The sequence below is a fragment of the Colletotrichum aenigma genome, assembly GCF_013390185.1.
Source record: "Colletotrichum aenigma strain Cg56 chromosome Unknown KSG_Cg56_contig02, whole genome shotgun sequence".
Taxonomy (NCBI): Eukaryota; Fungi; Ascomycota; class Sordariomycetes; order Glomerellales; family Glomerellaceae; genus Colletotrichum; species Colletotrichum aenigma.
Genome location: NW_023500908.1, coordinates 958,675 through 976,373, shown reverse-complemented (window position 1 = coordinate 976,373; position 17,699 = coordinate 958,675). Strand labels below are relative to the sequence as shown.

Below are 17,699 nucleotides of genomic sequence, written 5' to 3'. Positions count from 1 at the left end.
GCCTTCCCTCAAGGCTAACTGCATTCCTCCAACCCAATTCATCGCGCAGATTTCATTTCACCCCTGCTATACCTTATACTATTTTCTCTTTGCCACCAATCATTGAACGATGGGCGACTATCTGTACAACCGCAAGCAGAAGGAGGACGAGGTGATGGCCATCATTGACTATGAATTTCAAGACCGCGACCGCTTGTGGGAGGCCCTCCAAGGGAAGGGGTCCCTCGTGACCCAAATTGGTGGCCGCCCAGTGCGTGACAACAACAGAATGTTGGCCATGATCGGTGACAAGATCGTCGGCTTGATCATCATCCGCAACGAAAACCGCGACGGGCGTACCATAGGTAGTGCAAAGCAAATCTGCAATGCAAATGTGCCTCAGCAAGCTAATAGTCTGTAGGTCAAGCCACCACGCGTGTCGCTGAGCTCGCCTGCGATTCACGGCTCGTCGCTCTATGCGACAACATTGGTCTAACCCAATGGATCAACGTCAGTCCTTTCAATGGTGGAGTCGTCTCCAAAGACAATAAATCCGCAACCGTTGAAGCCATCGTTGGGGCTGTGTTCGAGGACGCGGGCGAAGCTGTCGCAAAAAGGGTAATGGAAAACATGGGCATCATCGAGCGTACGGCCTCTGAGCCTGTCTGAAGCAACTTTACCATACGGTAACGTACCAAACCCTTCCCCCACTGAAAGCTATGCTGCGCCTGTGCCTGTGGAAAAGCGTTCGTCGATGCTCAAGCGTCTTTGGACCCTCTTCCACGGGCAAATGCAGGATCATATTAACGGACTAGTACTGCCCTGACCAGAGGGAACCCGGGAAACCCTGCCAAAAGGCATCCGGCGTCCAATACGGTTGTGCTCTACCGCTTCCGCGCACTCCCTTCAGCCAACTCACTGGTCGAGGGAGGGATATTGAGGCAAGCTGGGGCTTTGCCTGAGTGTTGACATCCCTCGGACCAGAGGCTTAGAAGAATGTGTGGAAGCTGCAGAGCACGCCCGTTGTTGGACATCGGATGCCTTTTGGCGGGTGTTCCGGGGTTCCCTCTGGTCGTGGGCCTCTTTGCAGGGTAGGCGGGAGCCCCGGCCTTCTTACCTGGGCAACCTGGAACTGTGGGCCGTGAATAAGGAAAGCTGGTGATTCTCGTTGAGATCTTCAGGTTCTAACTCATGGGTAGAACAGGTCGACAATTGTGGGGCGCATCGTTGCTGGTGGATTTCGGGTGCATGGGAAATCGGTGGGATGGATGGAGAAGTATGGGAGGGAAGATGACTCCAGACACTCGTTGCAAATCTTGAACTCTTTGGGGAGATTCTTTTCCCACACGGTTGGCCAGCACACCAAGGCCTTCATACCTTTCCGTTTGATTGAAGCTGTTGCAACTCAACGGTTGCCACGGTGGTCTTTCATTTTGTTCTGTATCAACAACAGACCTATTCATTATCACAATAAACCTGTTTCGAGCTGGGCAAGGCTCTTCAAGAAGCAGAACATGCATGACTTTCCTCTCCTGTGAAGATGACAAAGCTCTGGCGCATTTTAGGGTTAGCACCAGGACCCTGGAGGTGAACGCTTGATGAGCGCAGACTTCATGTGAGGCCTCGTATGGCATCCTATGTCAGCTTCCACAAGAGTCGCGTCAGGTCTCAGGAATATATCCAAAGCCATGAGTAAGATTTTGCAGGTCCCGAACGGGCTCTTGAGGCGGCGCTGCTCGGGACTTATAAAAACATGCCAGATTATATTTTATGCCTACTCTTAACTTTAATAATCCATCATCTCTATCGTTTCCGTGACATATGATTTCGTATATGCCTCCTACTTAAGCCTAGACCTTACGGAGCTTTATCCTACAGCGGTGAACTGCTATGCCTGTCAATGGTCAACTAGCATGTCTTCTTGGAAATTCGAAAAGGCTATGGGGGTGTTTAATGTAAGTTGGTAGGCATGAGTTATTCGCTGTAACCAGTTCCCTAACATAGAGTGGATGCGGCTGACAGGGTGCATGATGCCGGAGGACCAAAATTGGGCATTGACATGGGTCTGAAATAGGCAAGTGGAATGGCCGGACACAATCAGCGTGGGGAGCGATGGTCCCCTGAGTCGATTGATTCGTATTTAAACCGCCCATCCCATCCTCATTATCGTCGTCGTCGTTGTCACATAAGTAGCGCCAGACTCCCTCGTGGATTTTTCATACATGGATTCAACAAAGATACCCATCACCGCACCGCCTGGCACCGACATCATCTATGATCCGTCTCACATCACTGAAAGCACAATTCTCCCCCCGTCCGAGGAATTCGAATTGCGGAAGCCCCACGGGTGCCCCGAAAATGAGCTTCTCGTCTGGCCCTTCCCGGGGCCACTGAGCGACATACGAGTGTTGGATCCTACGGCATCTCCTAAGGAGGCCTACGCGAAGAGGCAACCATTTGTCGTTCCTGGGGCCGACGCAGCTTCGCAAATCTTTCACCCAATCGCCTCATTGCCCGCCTGCTACCCCCCTCGTTTCTCGCCTCACTATCGAGGTTGATCACCTGAAAGAGTTTGAGTCTGTGTGCCACAGAATCTCTGAACAGCACGAGTTCGAGCTAGACGACGACGGAAACGAGGTCAGCGAATATTGCATCGACGAAGAATGTCAAGACCACCCCTGGCGATATTATCAAAATCCGCCAAAGCTATGTGTCGACGCCAAGCAGAGACCGTTCGTCACGTTGGGTGAGGTGGTAGTGGCAGTTCACGAATGGCTTCATACACTTCACGACGATATCATTCTCGCCGAGTCGGCGACGTTTGGGCATGCGTGGGGTCAGCAATGGCCGCCATTGATACCGCGAGATACATTGTTCTGGATCGACGGGTGCGCGGCGAGTGGGTACGTGACTTTGACTCAAGAGGGTCCCAATGGAAGTGGAAACGGGCATGATAGAGATAAACATTGGGAGGGACGGTTGGGGCGGATGGCACAGAAGCGGAAGCAACTGACGGACGAGGCTGGCTTTACTACAACTACGGACTAGCCTCGTTGTATGATCGTATCCTAGATGTGACAAGCTTGGTAAATCTTTCGTAATGACTAGATGCAAAGTCACTCAAAGACATTTGTTTTGGAGGCTGGACGCTTCAGGCTCTCAAGGTGTCAGAGAACTATGTTGTGTTAAGTCAGCAAATTGAAAGCCACAAGGGTGTATAATCCACCACAGCCGTCTTCACTCTTCGAGCTGGTCTTGGGTATTTCTTCTGCTGGACACCTATTCTCCGCCGATTTCACGGCTGGCCATCAGTGATCCAGGGAAACGTGCCGCCAAATGACTCAATTGTTCTGATAGAAGGTAGCGTTGAACTGAGAGACAAAGCCACGAAAGTGTATCCTCAAATTGTGTTCTTTCTTTGTTCTAAGCTACTCACACTTCGCTGATTGCAATTTCAGTAATCCGTCACTTCCATCATTTCCACACGAAAACTCGTACTTGACTCTTACTCAAGCCCAGACCTTGCGGAACTTCTCATCAAACTCCTGCTGCAAGAGTCTGAATGCCCGGTACACCTTCACCAAACCTGTTCCATCATCTTCATCCCGGCTGGGAGGGTCCCCAGAAGACTCGCATGTGCTGACATTCATGTCAGAGGAGTCGTTAACGTCGTTGTCCGAACCATCGCTGTCCATCCAAGACTCTGGAACTTCTTCCTCGCTCTTCGGCTTTGGCTTGGGCCTGAGTTTCTGGGCCTTACCGACCGACGCAGAGGTCTCTGAAGTTCGTGTGTCATTCAAGCATCCATCTTCCGCGTTGTCGGCTTCTCCATCAATAATATCCGCAACATCCATAACGTCAATCATCGATGCATCATCAAACTCGGCACCACTCTTGTCAAGGAAGTTCGCCAGACTAGTAACGATCGTTGCCAGAATGAGGGAAAAGTCCTTGAGGTGGAACCACACGTCGCCTCTCTTGATTCCGTTGTCACGTACCAGGGCTTCCATGTCACCATGCTTGAAGAAGTCCAAGATGTATGCATTAAACGGCACGTTGTTGGTTTCGGCAAGTGTGATCGGGATGTACGGAATGGACTCCTCCTCAAGGAAAACTCCGCTTCGAACCGTCTCGCACAACTCGTGAATGGTTTCGAAGTCGTCTGCAAAGCCGGACAGTGCCGCGAACGGAGATCGGATGGTAGTTGCCGGCAGAATCGGAATATTGATTGATGACATATCGTGCCGGGCGAAGTCACAACCAGGTTGGACCCGTCGCTTCGTGAAAGGCAGGACATCGTCTGGGACATTTCTGAGATGCTTCCTGATGTAGCTCCGGACGTAGATCAGAAAGATGTTCAGGGTCTCTCGGTTATGATCAGTGAGGAGTCGCTCAGCTGTTTCCGGGAGCTTGGGGAGGATGACAACAGATGGAGATCGATGAACGACCTTCTCGAGCCATTCCTTATTCATAAAGCGGAAGCAAGGGACGCGACAGAACAGATGGCACAGAACCGTCAGTAGCTCCAGAAGCATATCCTTGCGCTTGCTGATGTCGTTCACGCCTTCGCACAGCTCATGCAGGTATCCTCCTTTCATCAGAGAGTGGAAAGCAAAGGCAGCGTTTTCGGTGAAGTAGAGATGTCCCACGAGACCGGAAAAGTTGAGAGGGGCTCCGTTGGCAGACAGCAAGTGTTGTCTTCTGAGATACTCAATTGAGAAACGCAGATGGTGCTTGATGGACAGTTGAGAGGACGGACCCCCGAGGAAGAGGCGAGTCTGCATCAAAAGAGATTGGACTGCCTTTGTCGCAAAGCCGGAGTCGTTCGTACCATGCAAGAGGCCAAAGAGACGCAAAATCAGAGTGACAGACATCGGGAACTGGCCTCTCAAGTCGGGCAAGCGAGACGATATAATCTCCATCGCTCGTTGATGGCGGATTCCGTGGAAGACGACATTGCCGAGGAGATCGAAGCCTCTACGGCCGGCACGACCCGACGCTTGACGATAATTGAGGGCTGTAAGAAAGGCGGAGTCGCCTACGAAGACGACCGTCTTGCATGGCATGTTCAAACCGAGCGCCAGAGTACCTGTTGCAATGACGGCGGTCAAGAATCCCTTGCGGAAGAGCATTTCCACCCTTTCGTTCACGGTCAGCTGACGACTGCCCCAAGAGACACTCTCCGTACACCTCCTTGGGGAAGACAACTTACACTTGACGGTATTGCCTGTTCATGCCGGCATGGTGCACACCCAAACCTCTACGCAGAGCGTTGAGAATGGGCTTCTTGATTTTGGCATATGCCAGATTATCAATCATCTCCTCAAGCTCTCCTCTCGAAAGCTTTGTCGAGTCTGCGAAGCTGAACTGCTCGATAGGCGCCGACGGATCGAAGCTTGCCCACTGGCTGGCCTCCTGGCTTGAATTCTCTCGGAGATGATCCAGCTTGCCGAAAGCCGTGCCGTCATCTTTGTCATCTCGACGGCTTCCAGAGGCTTTGGTGGACTTTGGCTTTTTCGCTGCCAGGCCATTTTGCCATTTTTGGTAAGCCTTCAGCTTCTTGTGCCACTCGAGGCTCTCTGTGCGGTACTTCTCCTCGGCTTTCTCCAGTCTCTGAAGAACCTCGGAGAGAATCATTTCGCATCCCACGCGGTCGTAGTTGAAGAGGATGGCCGGCAAGGCTCCTCGGGATCTCAGATCGATCAGAAGAGGAAACGTCGTTTCGACGGTCTTCTTGGCATCTGTGCTTGGCTTCGAAGAGGCGTCGAATTTCTTGCGCAATTCGGGGTAAGGCGAAGACGTATCAGCCATCCACGTGTGCAGTTGCTCCTTGAGAGCAACCTCCCACTCCACCACATCAGATTTCTTGACCATCTCAGGTAAGGCGGCGGCGGGGTCAAGTCTGCGGTCGACAGGATAAGAATCGTTGGCACACTCGATCATCGCGTCCCAAAGCTGAAGGCAGTCACGCGGCTCCAGACTAACATCATTCAACGTGTCTTTGCTCCTGGAAAGGGATTAGTGTTGTTGAGCTTCCATGAGTAAAGGCTCGAATCAAACTTACTTGTCGACGATACTCCCAACTGGATGCACGAACACAAATCGGTCGGAGCGAATGCCGTCGACATCCAGGCCAGGCGTGGGAAGACGTTCAATGGGTTCAAGACCATCAAACTTCCACTGCTCCATGTCTGGGGGCTGGTACATGAACTTTCGCAGATCCGAGTATCTCGCAGAGTGGACGACCATCTCAAGGTCAAAGCCTTTTGCCTTCTGGGTCCCAGCCACCCACTCCTTGAACTCGAGAGGGTTTCCGACCGTTGCAGACAATGCAATAATGGGGCAAGGGGCCAAAAGCAGAAGTTGCTCCCAGATGATGCCGTCTTCTGCCTGACCAATGCAGTGAACTTCGTCGAAGATGATGCGCTTCACTCTGTGAGACCAAGAATTTGGCTTCTTGGCATTGGACGGGGCCAAGAGCATAATCTGCAGAATATGAGGAACAGTGACCAGTACTTGGCAGCCAGTCGCGTTATTGATGCGGTAATCGCGGGTATGGATTGCCCAAATAGATCGTCCGGCAGCGTGGTACGTCTTCGAGAACCTGCCCTGGATCTCGGCCGCGATCTGGTTCACAAGCGCCTTTGTAGGAGCGACATACACAAGAACGTCGTCGTCGTTGGCTTGGAGGACCTTCTTCATGGCGTAGAATGAGATAAATGTCTTTCCAGCAGAAGTTGGGGCCACCACGAAGAGGCTCTTATCTTCGTCGATTGCATCGAGCACCTTTCTCTGCCAGGCATCTGGTGCAAAGGGCACACGGCCATCTGGGGCAGAGTCGAAGCTTCGTTCCAGATACGGGCCGCAATGCTCCAACTGGAACTTGCGAGCTACCCTCTCTTCAAAGAATCCTCTCTTCAGAACCTCTTTCGCGATAGCCGTCTTGCTTGCGAAGGGGATCGGGCGGTCGATGGCTGTGGAATCGAAGCTGGGAGGCGGCGGGAGCCGCATGGCGCGTGCAAAGGATTCGAGGTGCCTCCTTGTTGGTTTGGTAAGAGGCACGGTATTCATGAGCGACAAATGGGAACGAAGGAGGGCGATGATGCTCATATCTGTGCAGTCTTTTGTCAGCATATTGCCTCGCAGGTCAATCTCCCCTCCTTGGAACGCTCTCATCTCACCTTTGGCGATGAACGGCGGCTCGCCGAGGAGCTCCAACAACGTCTCGCAAATGTACAGCAATAACTCTCCTCCAAATGTCTGTCTGTCTTGATCCGGGAGACCCAGCATGTACCTGTTTGCCTTCAGATATCTCTTCGCGGGCGACTGGATCTTGTTGAAGTCCTGGCATTGCTGTGCAAAGAAGGTGACGACTGCAGCGCCTTTCGAATCCAGTCTGACATTCTTGAGTTCCTCGACTGCTTTTCGAGCATTGTTAGTTCCACTTCCTGCGCCGCGCTTGACTGCTTTAGCGGCGTCTTTCTTTGAAAGCTGCTTCTTCCAGGAATTCGCCTCCGCATCGTCTTTTCCGTTGTCTGCTTGGCCGTTGTTGCGGGTGCCACGAGCAACAATAGGCTCTGGCTCGATGTTCTTGCCAGAAGAATTGGTCAAGCTAGCCGAATACTTCATGGTATCCGCCATGAATCTCTGCATTCTTCTTTGGGCCCGCCATTCCATCGGCTTGCTTGGGGCTTTAGCGTCGATCGGTCTCTTCGCATTATGCCAGTGTGTGAGTTCCTGGAAGATCTTGGAGCCCGTAGATGACTTCTGCCACTCTTCGTCGGTGTCAAGCCAGATCTCCTCCAAGTACGAGTCCAATACTGGATGGCTGAAGGGTAGCACTTGGTTTGCGGCGCGTGTCTTCTTCAGCTCAATGTTGAGGAGTTCGAAGTTGGGGGCGGCTTTCGATGCAGGCTGCTCGTTCGGGGGGTCTTGTTGAGACAGGAGGCGCCCCATATCCACATCGACAAGGTGGCGGATTCTTCTGTCATAATATTCAAAATGATGAAACTCCACAGCCAGTTTCATACATTGAAGCTTTAGCAAAATGTGCAGAAAGACCCGTCCGTCCACCAGGTCGAAGACTCTCCAGTTGACATGCGCACCCATGGATTTGCGGCTGATCATCCACTTCCGAATCATTGGGATGGCGATGTTCGAAAACCCTTCGAGAAACGAAGCGACATCATCCGGAGTGCTCTCCTCGAGCGAACCACAGGATCTTTGAGCCAGCTCAGTGTGTTCAAGAAGTTCAATGTGGATAAGAAAAGCAGTAACACACTGCTCAGTAGCAGCGTCGGGCTTCGCCGAGAACAAAGTGGCACACGCAACAAAAGCGATCTCATCTCGCACTCTGACTTCCGTGGTATCACTGAGGTGGATAGGTTCGAGCTCCGACCAGTCGTCGATTTTCGATGCAAACTCGACCCACCCATCAGTCGTGATGCTGCGGGGCGCGGGTTCAGTTACTTCGATGGGATCTTCGGAACGCGCCGACGTGACGACATGAGTGTAGACCTGCTTCACTGTCAGCCATGCTTCTTGGGCAATTCTGGAATGAGCACTGACCTTGGAACTCCGGAACTCAATATCATCCATGAATGCGAGGTTATGTCCCTGGTCGGCGAACAAGCGCATGGCCTTGAGGTGATTGCCGCTACCGACGCCGTCGTTCATCTCAGGCGTTGAGTCGAAGTCGCTTCCCTGAGAACACATCACGAAGTGAAGACAGTTCTTTTCTATGTACTCTTCGAATTCCTTGCTTTGGATGGTAGAGAAGACAAAGCTCATGGGTGTGCCATTTCTGATGGGGTCCGTTGGAAGATCCATCGAAGCACCCCACGGATCGTCTGACGAATCTTCCATCCAAGGATTTCTGGTCTCTTGTTCGCGGGGCTTCGGGGTGCGCAGATGCTCCATGAGAACGGCACGCGTCAACAGGTACTTGTGTCGGTTTTTCTCAAGAACATCGTGCGGCACGCAAAGCTGCTCTTGGCTGTCGAACCAGAGGACATGGAAGTTGCAACCGCGCTCCTGCAGCTTGCTGAGGAATGTCTCGACGGCATGAACCGCGTGGAGTAGTTGAAAGCCATCTATGTAACCATTAGCGATGAAAATTCATTGACGAAAATCCAATGGTTTTGGGAAAGAGATGAAAAAGGACAAACCTTTGAAGTCGACTTTGGCCTGCGCAACGCAGTGGGCAACGAGCGACTCGCCATGGATGGCGAAGAGCTCCTTCCCAGCGAAGTCACCGACGATGTCGACTCTGAGAGGACTCAATGATGATTTCCATGACTTCAGAGCCGCAAGAGTCGGGCCCTCTTCGGACGCCATGGTTGATGTCGATACCGATTCTGTTGAGGGCAGGCGCAATGTCCTTCGGAGATTGCAGGGTGTTTGTCAGATGGGTAAGATAAGCACTACTTCCAGATTGAACCTCAAAAGTATGAGGCGGTGGTGATACAGGACGTAGAGATAACCAAAGGATGAAGAATCTTCAATTTGCGGTCGGTGGATGAGAGGGGGAGATGAAGACGGGAGGTGAGAAGAGACAGAGGATCTGGAGGTGGTGAGGTGGTAAGATAGCAAGGCAGCGGTCAATGGAAGAGGCCGTTTGTTGTCGACCGAGCAGACTTTTCAGCCCTCCTTCCGGATTGGTAATTGAGAACGTTCTTTGTATGATGCTCGTATGCACAAATTGCTGCAGGTTCCAAAGCCACTCCTTTGAGTCTTTTCCCTGAGACCTATCGACACAACTGAAGCATGTGCACAATGCAGGAGGTCTTTAAGTGTATTTTGTTTTTCCTCAGCAAGAAGAAGCCTGTGGGAAGATGGACTTTTCTGCGTCTTGAAACCACCTTCGTCCTGGCTTTGTTCTTCCACTTCGTCACTGTGGCGGTGTGTTGCCTGTTGGTGCTGCAGGAGGCCGTCAACCACCAAGCGACCTCATTGGCCGAGCATGATTAGAGATGGGCTTCTCCCAATTTCGGTTTATTGCTTTCAGCTCTTTTTTCGTCTTTCCTTTTCACTTGCGAGGGTACAGGTGTGCTGAGTGTCTTTTCGGTTGCTGGGGTATCAACGTGGAGGTCATCATGGAGTCCCTGGCAGCCAAGCTGGGAGTCAGATGTGACATAATCACAACTCGGCAGGTTGTTAGCCAGGCGTCAAACCTTCATTAGAAAAGATTGTATCTATTCTTTATCATTAAGGAAAATTTATTCCCCATCTCTTCGGCAGTAAAGTTATCTGCTTCCGACGATCTATCCTCCTAAGACGATGACCGGGCTGGTGGAAGCGGTGTTTGTTCCAATTGGCTCCTGTCCAACAAGGAGATAAATCTCGCTTCTTCAACTTATTCGTACGCCCCGAATTCCCATGCCACTTGGCATGGTGGGCTCGTTGCTCCTGCATTAGTTGAGATCAGTCAAAGGCATAGCGTACATCTATGGATCCAGCTTTTCCGGATACAAGCCCTCAGCAGCCGAGGAACAGAACCTCTCCCCATGCTTCGAACCGCTCAAACGTTTCACCAAGCTTCTTACCATGACAGCGCATCAACATTCTAGAATGCTCCTTACAAACTACGTTGAATCGCGCAGTTGATCGGGCCAGAGAATGCCTAATTCAAACTCTCCAACTCCCAGACCGCTCCAACCCTGCTCTATCGTTGGCCTCGACTGATAACCATGGGATGTCGCGCATGACCTGCATATCCTCGGAGAGCGAAAGTCGCCATCATCTTCCCCGCGGGAGCTAACATGGACCCATCTAGTCCCCCCGCGATGCAACGCCGGCAAGGTTCCCCGACTGCCACGATCCGTTTCAAACAAAACTCCAAGCTCCTCTGTCGATCATTGATGAATCGGTAGGATCTCTCCCCTGAACACCCAAGACTTTCGGCAGAGTCGTGAGGGAACCAACGACAATCGCGAGCAAGGGTTCCGCGGAGGCACGCAGGCGTCATGCGAGGTGCCCTGACTTCCCTACTTGGCATGTTACCATGTTTCCGTGTTTCCATGTTTCCAGGTCTATCTGCCGGTGGGCGGGTGAGGAGAAAAACATGGGACTGAAAAGAGACCACAGCTTCAGATATGCCCTCCAGCGCAAACCCAAAAACCACCGTCTGATCTCGCCACCCAATCACCCAACCCTCACAATTCGACTCATCTCTCACGTTGAGTCGCGTTCCTTCCCCTTTCAAAACCAACCTGACTCCTATCTCTCCAAACTCTCTTCAACTTGACTCGACCCGACCGTCGATTAACTTCCCCCCTGACTAAACGCCGGCGAAATGGGCTCCATCGCCCAGCCGTACAACAGCCGCCGCCGCCTCACCGGCGACGGAAACGGTGGCGCCAACAGCACACCAGACGCGGAAATGGACTACGAGGCGCTCATCATCGGCGGCGGGTTCGGGGGCGTCTACGCGCTGCACCAGCTCCGCCGGCTCGGGCTGCGCGCGCACATCGTCGAGGCCGGCGCCGCGCTCGGGGGCGTGTGGCACTGGAACCGGTACCCCGGCGCGCGCGTCGACTCCGAGGCGCCGTACTACCAGCTCTCGGTCAAGGAGGTGTGGAAGGACTGGGCGTGGTCGCAGCGGTTCCCCGGGCACGAGGAGATCAAGCGGTACTTCCGGCACGTGGACGCTGTGTTGGACATCTCGCGGGACGTGAGCTACGGGACTGTTGTTGTCGGTGCTGATTTTGACGAGGAGACGGGGCTGTGGAGCGTTGTGACGGATAAGGGGCGGAGGATCACGGCGAGGTTTCTGATTCCGGCGACGGGGAGCTCGAATAAGCGGTACGAACCAAATTTTAAGGGTATGGATGAGTTTGAGGGGGTTGTGGTGCACTCTGCGTCGTGGCCGGAGGGGGGCATCGACTTTCGGGGGAAGAAGGTTGCGGTGATCGGGGCCGGGGCGACAGGGGTGCAGTGCGTGCAGGAGATTGCGAAGGCGGACGGTGTCGAGCTGACGGTGTACATCCGCAACCCGAACATTGCGCTGCCGATGGTGCAGCGGGAGATGACGGAGATGGAGCAGCGGCAGCTCAAGTCGGTGTATGGGATCCTCTTCAGGGCTGCGAGGGAGAGCATGCCGGGGCTGCCGTGCGACGGGACGACGAAGGTGGCGGCGCAGGCTTCGGAGGAGGAGAGGGAGGCGTTCTGGGAGGAGCTGTGGCATCGAGGGGGCTTCAACTTCCAGGCCGGGAACTATGTGGACTATTTGATTGACGAGAAGGCGAACCGGTCCATGTACGAGTTTTGGAAGAAAAAAACGGGGCCGAGGGTGCGGAATCCGGCGAAGAGGGCGACTGTGGTGCCGGAGGAGCCGCCGTTCCCCTTTGCGACGAAGAGGAGCAGCCTGGAGCAGGACTACTACGAGTGTCTTGACCAGGACAATGTCGAGGTTGTAGGGGTGAAGAAGAACCCTATCCGGAGGTTTTCGAGGAGAGGCATTGTCACGGAAAATGGGATAGAGAGGGAGCACGATATCATTTTGCTCGCGACGGGCTATGATAACTGCACGGGCAGCCTGACAAGCATGGGATTGAGAGGGAAAGATGGGGTTGACATGAAGGACAGGTGGAAGGATGGTGTTTGGACGTATCTCGGGCTTATGGTCAGAGGATGTCCGAACATGTTCATGGTATACGGTCCTCAAGGTAAGCTCCCACCTAGCAGGCGTCAAGATGCGCACGCTAACGACTTCCTCAAACAGCACCCACAGCTCTCACGAACGCCCCGCCCTTCATCGAGCAGCAAGTCGAGTTCATTACAGACTTCATATCCAAGCTGCGTAATGAGAACGTCAAGTCCATCGAGCCTCGGCGTGAATCAGAAGAACAGTGGAAAGACCTGATTCTATCCATGAACGAGGCAACGCTGTTCCGGAAAAACGACTCTGCATGGTACCTCGGCGCCAACATACCGGGCAAGCCGAAAGAACAGCTCAACTACGTCGGAGGCATTCCACCGTATATGAAAGCTTGCCGAGAAGGAACAAGCGACTGGAGGAACTTTGATGTTGTCAGGATGGGTGAGGGGAAAGGCATAGCCAACGGCGAGACTGCCAGGCCCCTGAATTAGATGGCTGAGAGTAGAGCGACCATGGCACGGTGAAAGGATAGAGCTTATGAGGAAGTGTTCATAATGCATAGCCTTGGAATTGGATCAGCATTACTACTGCCTAAGTACCTTATCCTTCGTAACCTGCCATTGCCTGGCTATCTCAAGGCTCTTGTCAGCCGTGTTAGGGGGCACATACCCCCTTTGTTGTAAGCCAAGGTTCTTTCCCACAACCGCCTTGGAATTGCGCGGTCTATGATTCTAGGCAGGCTTCTAGATGTGAGAAGCTTCCTAGAAACTTGCTCGTCTACTTTTGCTTTCTAAATGTCGGCATCTGCTCCAGCTACCCAGCCGCAGCGAGACCGGATAGCCTCAACTAGGTGTCTACTGGCACCTACTATCCCCATTGCCCGATACAAAATAGTACAAACAAACCATCACAACTTCTTTATATCAGTATATACTACCATGTCTTACTATATAGCAAGCTTCAAGTACGAGATCCTAGGATTCTAGCATCCAGGTGGTACATGCAGGGCGCGAAGGTCCAGATGGTCTCATGGCATCCATAGCTGCTGTACGGGCATATTCACTCAATAAATTCGCTTTTCCGACATATTTAGTTGCCTTACACGCTTTCAGGATCTAGAGTAATGTATTAGTTTATACAGGATGCTGCGGTATGAAGCAGTCGAGCCAAAGTTGCCGTGAACAATCCTCGGTACCAAGATGCACATTAAAGGTGGTCGAAAATTCTCACGCAACACAAACTCATGCAAAACTGCTCAAACCATCGGGAATCAGTACAAAAATCTTTAAAGAATCAACCCAAGGTAGGTTCATTAAACTCTACACCTGCCAACGGTCTCAAAGCCGCGACTTCATCTTACCCATCCACATCACGAACCCCCTCAACCAATACCATCAAGAACTTGAACCTCCGCCATCTCACATGCATCAACGAAAACCACAAGAGGGATGGGAATGACTGAACCAATGACTCAACGTGAGCTAGTCTCGAAATGCAGAGCCGTCACTCTCCACGACTCTCAAAACCTTCCGCCGCAGCTCCCCACGACTCACACCATCCACCACCAAACCACTCACAACCCTCGGAGCTCTACAAACATCGGCAGAATACACCTTACTCATTTCCCGCCGTCCTCTAAATTTCCAAAACAGAACCTGACTGTCTCCCCCCGCACGCCTGCCCGCGCGCGGGTGCACATCACCTCACCTGCACAGATCAACCTTTCTTCGGCACATCACAGCAGCCCAGCACCAGCATCAGACGGAGCGAACGAAACGGTCTGGACCATCTTCACTTTCCATCCCCGCTGACGCAGTGGCGATCCATCGGAAAGTCTATCGCAGCTTCAAAACAGCAGTGCGAACCGAGGATCGAGAAGACAATCACACACAGACCATCCACATGCACCTCACCTCCCATCTTCACAAAGGGTGATGTGCATCTCCGCACTGCCGATAAAACCTTACTCTTTTCCGTCCAGTGCGAGTGCGAAAAGAGGTGAGGGGGCCTTCTGTTCGGACGACGGGGAGTCGTCCGGGCTCGAAGAGACGGAGCCCTCCGGCGAAGTTTTCAATATCCGAATGCCCACACCCAACGGGACATTGAGCTTTCGCCTGCCGAGCCGACGATGGGAGGCCGTAGGTGTGGCGCACCGAGACCCATGACGCCACAGATGCGGGGTACCGGTGCTGTGGCTGGTCAGTGTGATGTGGCTGTGCAGCCACAGCGTCACAGTTGTGCCGTGCTGGGCTGGCAGAAAACCTGCTCGGATGGCATGATCGTCAGGGGGCAGACGGGACACGGGAATTGATGGTTGCGCGAATCACTCGAGGTGAAATGCCCGGCCGACGAACGAGCATTCGAGGATGGACTGTGTTGTTTGTGGCGACATGTATGTGAGTGTTATGCAGCGAAGATCACCAGATGAGTGGACGAGAGGCAAGAAGGAGCTACCGCACTGCCACGACACGTGATGTTATGTAAATCATCAACCTGTGGCTTTACTGCGGTAAGTCTGCCAGAATCATGATTGCTGACATAACCGGGCGTTGGTCGACACACCGAATGACGGCAGTGGTGCGACCCAAAACGTGGTGAGATGTTTCTATTCCAGGGAACCACGCCGCGGAAAAGGGTGACATTGAGCCCCGTAGCCACGGAATGTTTTCCATTGCTGTTCACTTTCCGGCAGTGTTGCCAAATTGCACTGAATTTTTGCAGTGGCTCATGCGTTATTTGGCAGCGGACGGGAAGAGCGCCCCCAGACTCCCGGCCGAGGCTTGGCTCTGTGCAATTAACGCTAAGCCCGAAATGAGAAGAAATGAATTGAACCTCCGAAAGGGACTGAGTCGTGAAGGTTGTTTGTTCCGTGCTCAGCCCCTCCCCGGGACGAAAGAGCCTGATAACGGAATTTTAACATGTTCTGCGCCCTCCCCAAAAGTTTGTTCGAATCAAGCCTGGCTGGCTCGACGGCTTGGACGGGTTTATTGCCTGGTGAGACGGGTCGTGTTGGAATGTGGGATAATGGTGCGTTCACCGGCGCGGTGTGCTTGACCGGCGAGGTTGTATTGGGCGATGAACAGAGCAATGTGGAGAGAGGGAAGCAAAAGAAACACAACCGTTTGGGAGAGGCTTGGGGGCGGCAAGGCTCTTCTTGGATATACCATTGCAGTTAAAGCTTGGGATGTCCGGGTCAGGAGTTGAGGGTCTTTCGATGAGGGGTTGGAGGGAGCCTGCTGCCCTAGGGCCGAAGGGGCAGAATATCGGCTGTCGTTCTAGAACGACGAGATGGCATCGATACTCCAGACTGGCACCGAGGACGACCCCTCAGCTGAAGGTGTGACTGGCCGAGTCTAGGAAACCTCCCTGATCTGCTGGCGATGCGCCGATGTGGGCGATCAAACCGACGCCATTCCCGTGGGCATCAGCGGATAGGGGCGAGAAGCATGCCATGGGTTTATGGGATGACAGGCCGTGAGGAGTGCATCTCTGCAGACAGACTGCAGGCTACGTCTGGCTAGACGTCCTCTTTCGGCCTCTCGAGGGGCTGAAAATCTGGTGTAATGCTTCATGATGCGACCCCTATTTCCTTCAAAGCCTTCGAAGCCTTGTCGTTATTGGCCGCGAGCCATGGCGGACGGGGTAGTGGAATGCTGGCAGATGCTAAGTGCCGGGACGCCGGGGCAGGCCATGTCGGGGCTGGATATGGGTTGGGTTGGGCGAAGGACGGAAAGACGGCCGTTTTGGCTCAGTGGTGTTGCTGGAATGGATTCGTGGGAAGTGCCGCAGGTGAAACAAGGCGTCGCGCTGTTGCTATTTTTGAACACCAACGTCACGGTTCGTTGGGGAGCAGCAGCAAGCGGCACCACAGCCAGCATTAGCTAATGCTGATCGCTGCGGCATAACAATGGGCTTAGATGGAACTTTATGTAAGCTCACGACGCTTAGTGGCCAGTAGTGCGCCGGCCGTGGCTCTTGTGGCTCTTGGGGGGAGTTGTGCATCCACTGGCGGCGTGTGCGAAGGCGTGCAAACGGAAAAGAGAGTCAGCGCGGTGCTCGGAGGCACAAAGAATTGAGCAACTCGGCCGCCGGGAATGTGGGAGGACATCGGGAGAGGTGGGGTGAAAGCGAGATGGCCGAGACGCTCTCGACGCTCGAAGGGTTTGTGGAGCAGCCCGAGCTGGAGAATGCCGAAACGGCGCCGGGGTAGTCACTGGCCGGCTCAGCATCCGCGGCCTGAAATCGAGACTCGAAGAGACGGTCCAGACTCCAGGGTAGGCGAGATGGTGAGGAACATGAGCTTGTCCTCGAGTCTGGGGGCTGCAACAAGCTCAATTTCCATTGTGTATCGGCCAGACGAGGTCTCCCGCTGGCCGCCTTGTCTGATTCTTTCGCTGTTCGGCATTTGCAACAGCTGAACGATTTCTGTCGGAGTCTGCCGCATCGGCCAGGAAGTTCGGCAGAATTTGGTATTTTCGTAAAGTCTATTTGCCCGTTTCCGTTTGGCATGTTTCTGCTGGCATCGCGAGCAAGCCAGTCGGCGCCCCTGCCAGACGATTGACAGTAAACAACGGTGGTGAACAGGCAGGCTTGTTGACAGCCACCGGGTGCGCAATGTATTCCCAACGGACGGCACAGCCCACGGGCACAGGGCGAATCAACATCCCTCCACTGGTAGATTACCAGACGGTGGTGGTGATTTGCTGGGAGCAACAATCGGTCCAGTTGATAGCGGCCGTGGAGGCAGTGCATGAATTATCGAGGTAGGGTCAGGGAGCGGAGATTCAACGATCTGACCAGCGTCCCACAGGAATGAAGCTCTGCACAGCGAGCGGCATTTCCATCACGAAAGGGACATCCCCTGGACGGGCTGGCCACTGGCGATCAAGTGAGCCCGGCTCTGGAGGTGCAGGTAGTCTGGAACCTGGATGGAATGAATTGTGCCCATTCCGATGCGGCGTGAATAAGAGCGAGGGCCAGTGATAATGCTCGGTGTGCACGGACGAGGCGGGCACCAAAGTCCAAACTCTTTTGATTAATGCCGTTGAGAACGGACGGAGGACAGCTTCCTGTTCGGGGCAGCTGAAAGATTTGGAGCCGCGGGGATGAAATTGTGTCAGCG

General features: G+C 53.4%; 3 protein-coding genes across 3 annotated transcripts; 2 read left to right on the top strand and 1 right to left on the bottom strand.

Moving 5' to 3' along the window:
- Positions 1-109: 109 nt before the first annotated feature.
- Positions 110-648, top strand: CGCA056_v002292 (uncharacterized protein; the record flags this gene model as incomplete). The annotated part of the gene is made up of 2 exons (XM_037317551.1): positions 110-344; positions 401-648. The coding sequence occupies 2 exons, from the start codon at positions 110-112 to the stop codon at positions 646-648; spliced, it is 483 nt and encodes a 160-aa protein (XP_037183063.1).
- A 2,840-nt stretch (positions 649-3,488) lies between these two features.
- Positions 3,489-9,315, bottom strand: CGCA056_v002291 (putative helicase; the record flags this gene model as incomplete). Its single annotated transcript, XM_037317550.1, has 6 exons — positions 3,489-5,118; positions 5,192-5,986; positions 6,044-7,091; positions 7,161-8,496; positions 8,548-9,071; positions 9,147-9,315. 6 exons carry the CDS (start codon positions 9,313-9,315, stop codon positions 3,489-3,491), a joined length of 5,502 nt encoding a protein of 1,833 aa, XP_037183062.1.
- Positions 9,316-11,272: 1,957 nt separating this feature from the next.
- On the top strand, positions 11,273-13,068 carry CGCA056_v002290 (Baeyer-Villiger monooxygenase; the record flags this gene model as incomplete). Its single annotated transcript, XM_037317549.1, has 2 exons — positions 11,273-12,644; positions 12,701-13,068. The coding sequence occupies 2 exons, from the start codon at positions 11,273-11,275 to the stop codon at positions 13,066-13,068; spliced, it is 1,740 nt and encodes a 579-aa protein (XP_037182431.1).
- Between the last annotated feature and the right edge of the window lie 4,631 nt (positions 13,069-17,699).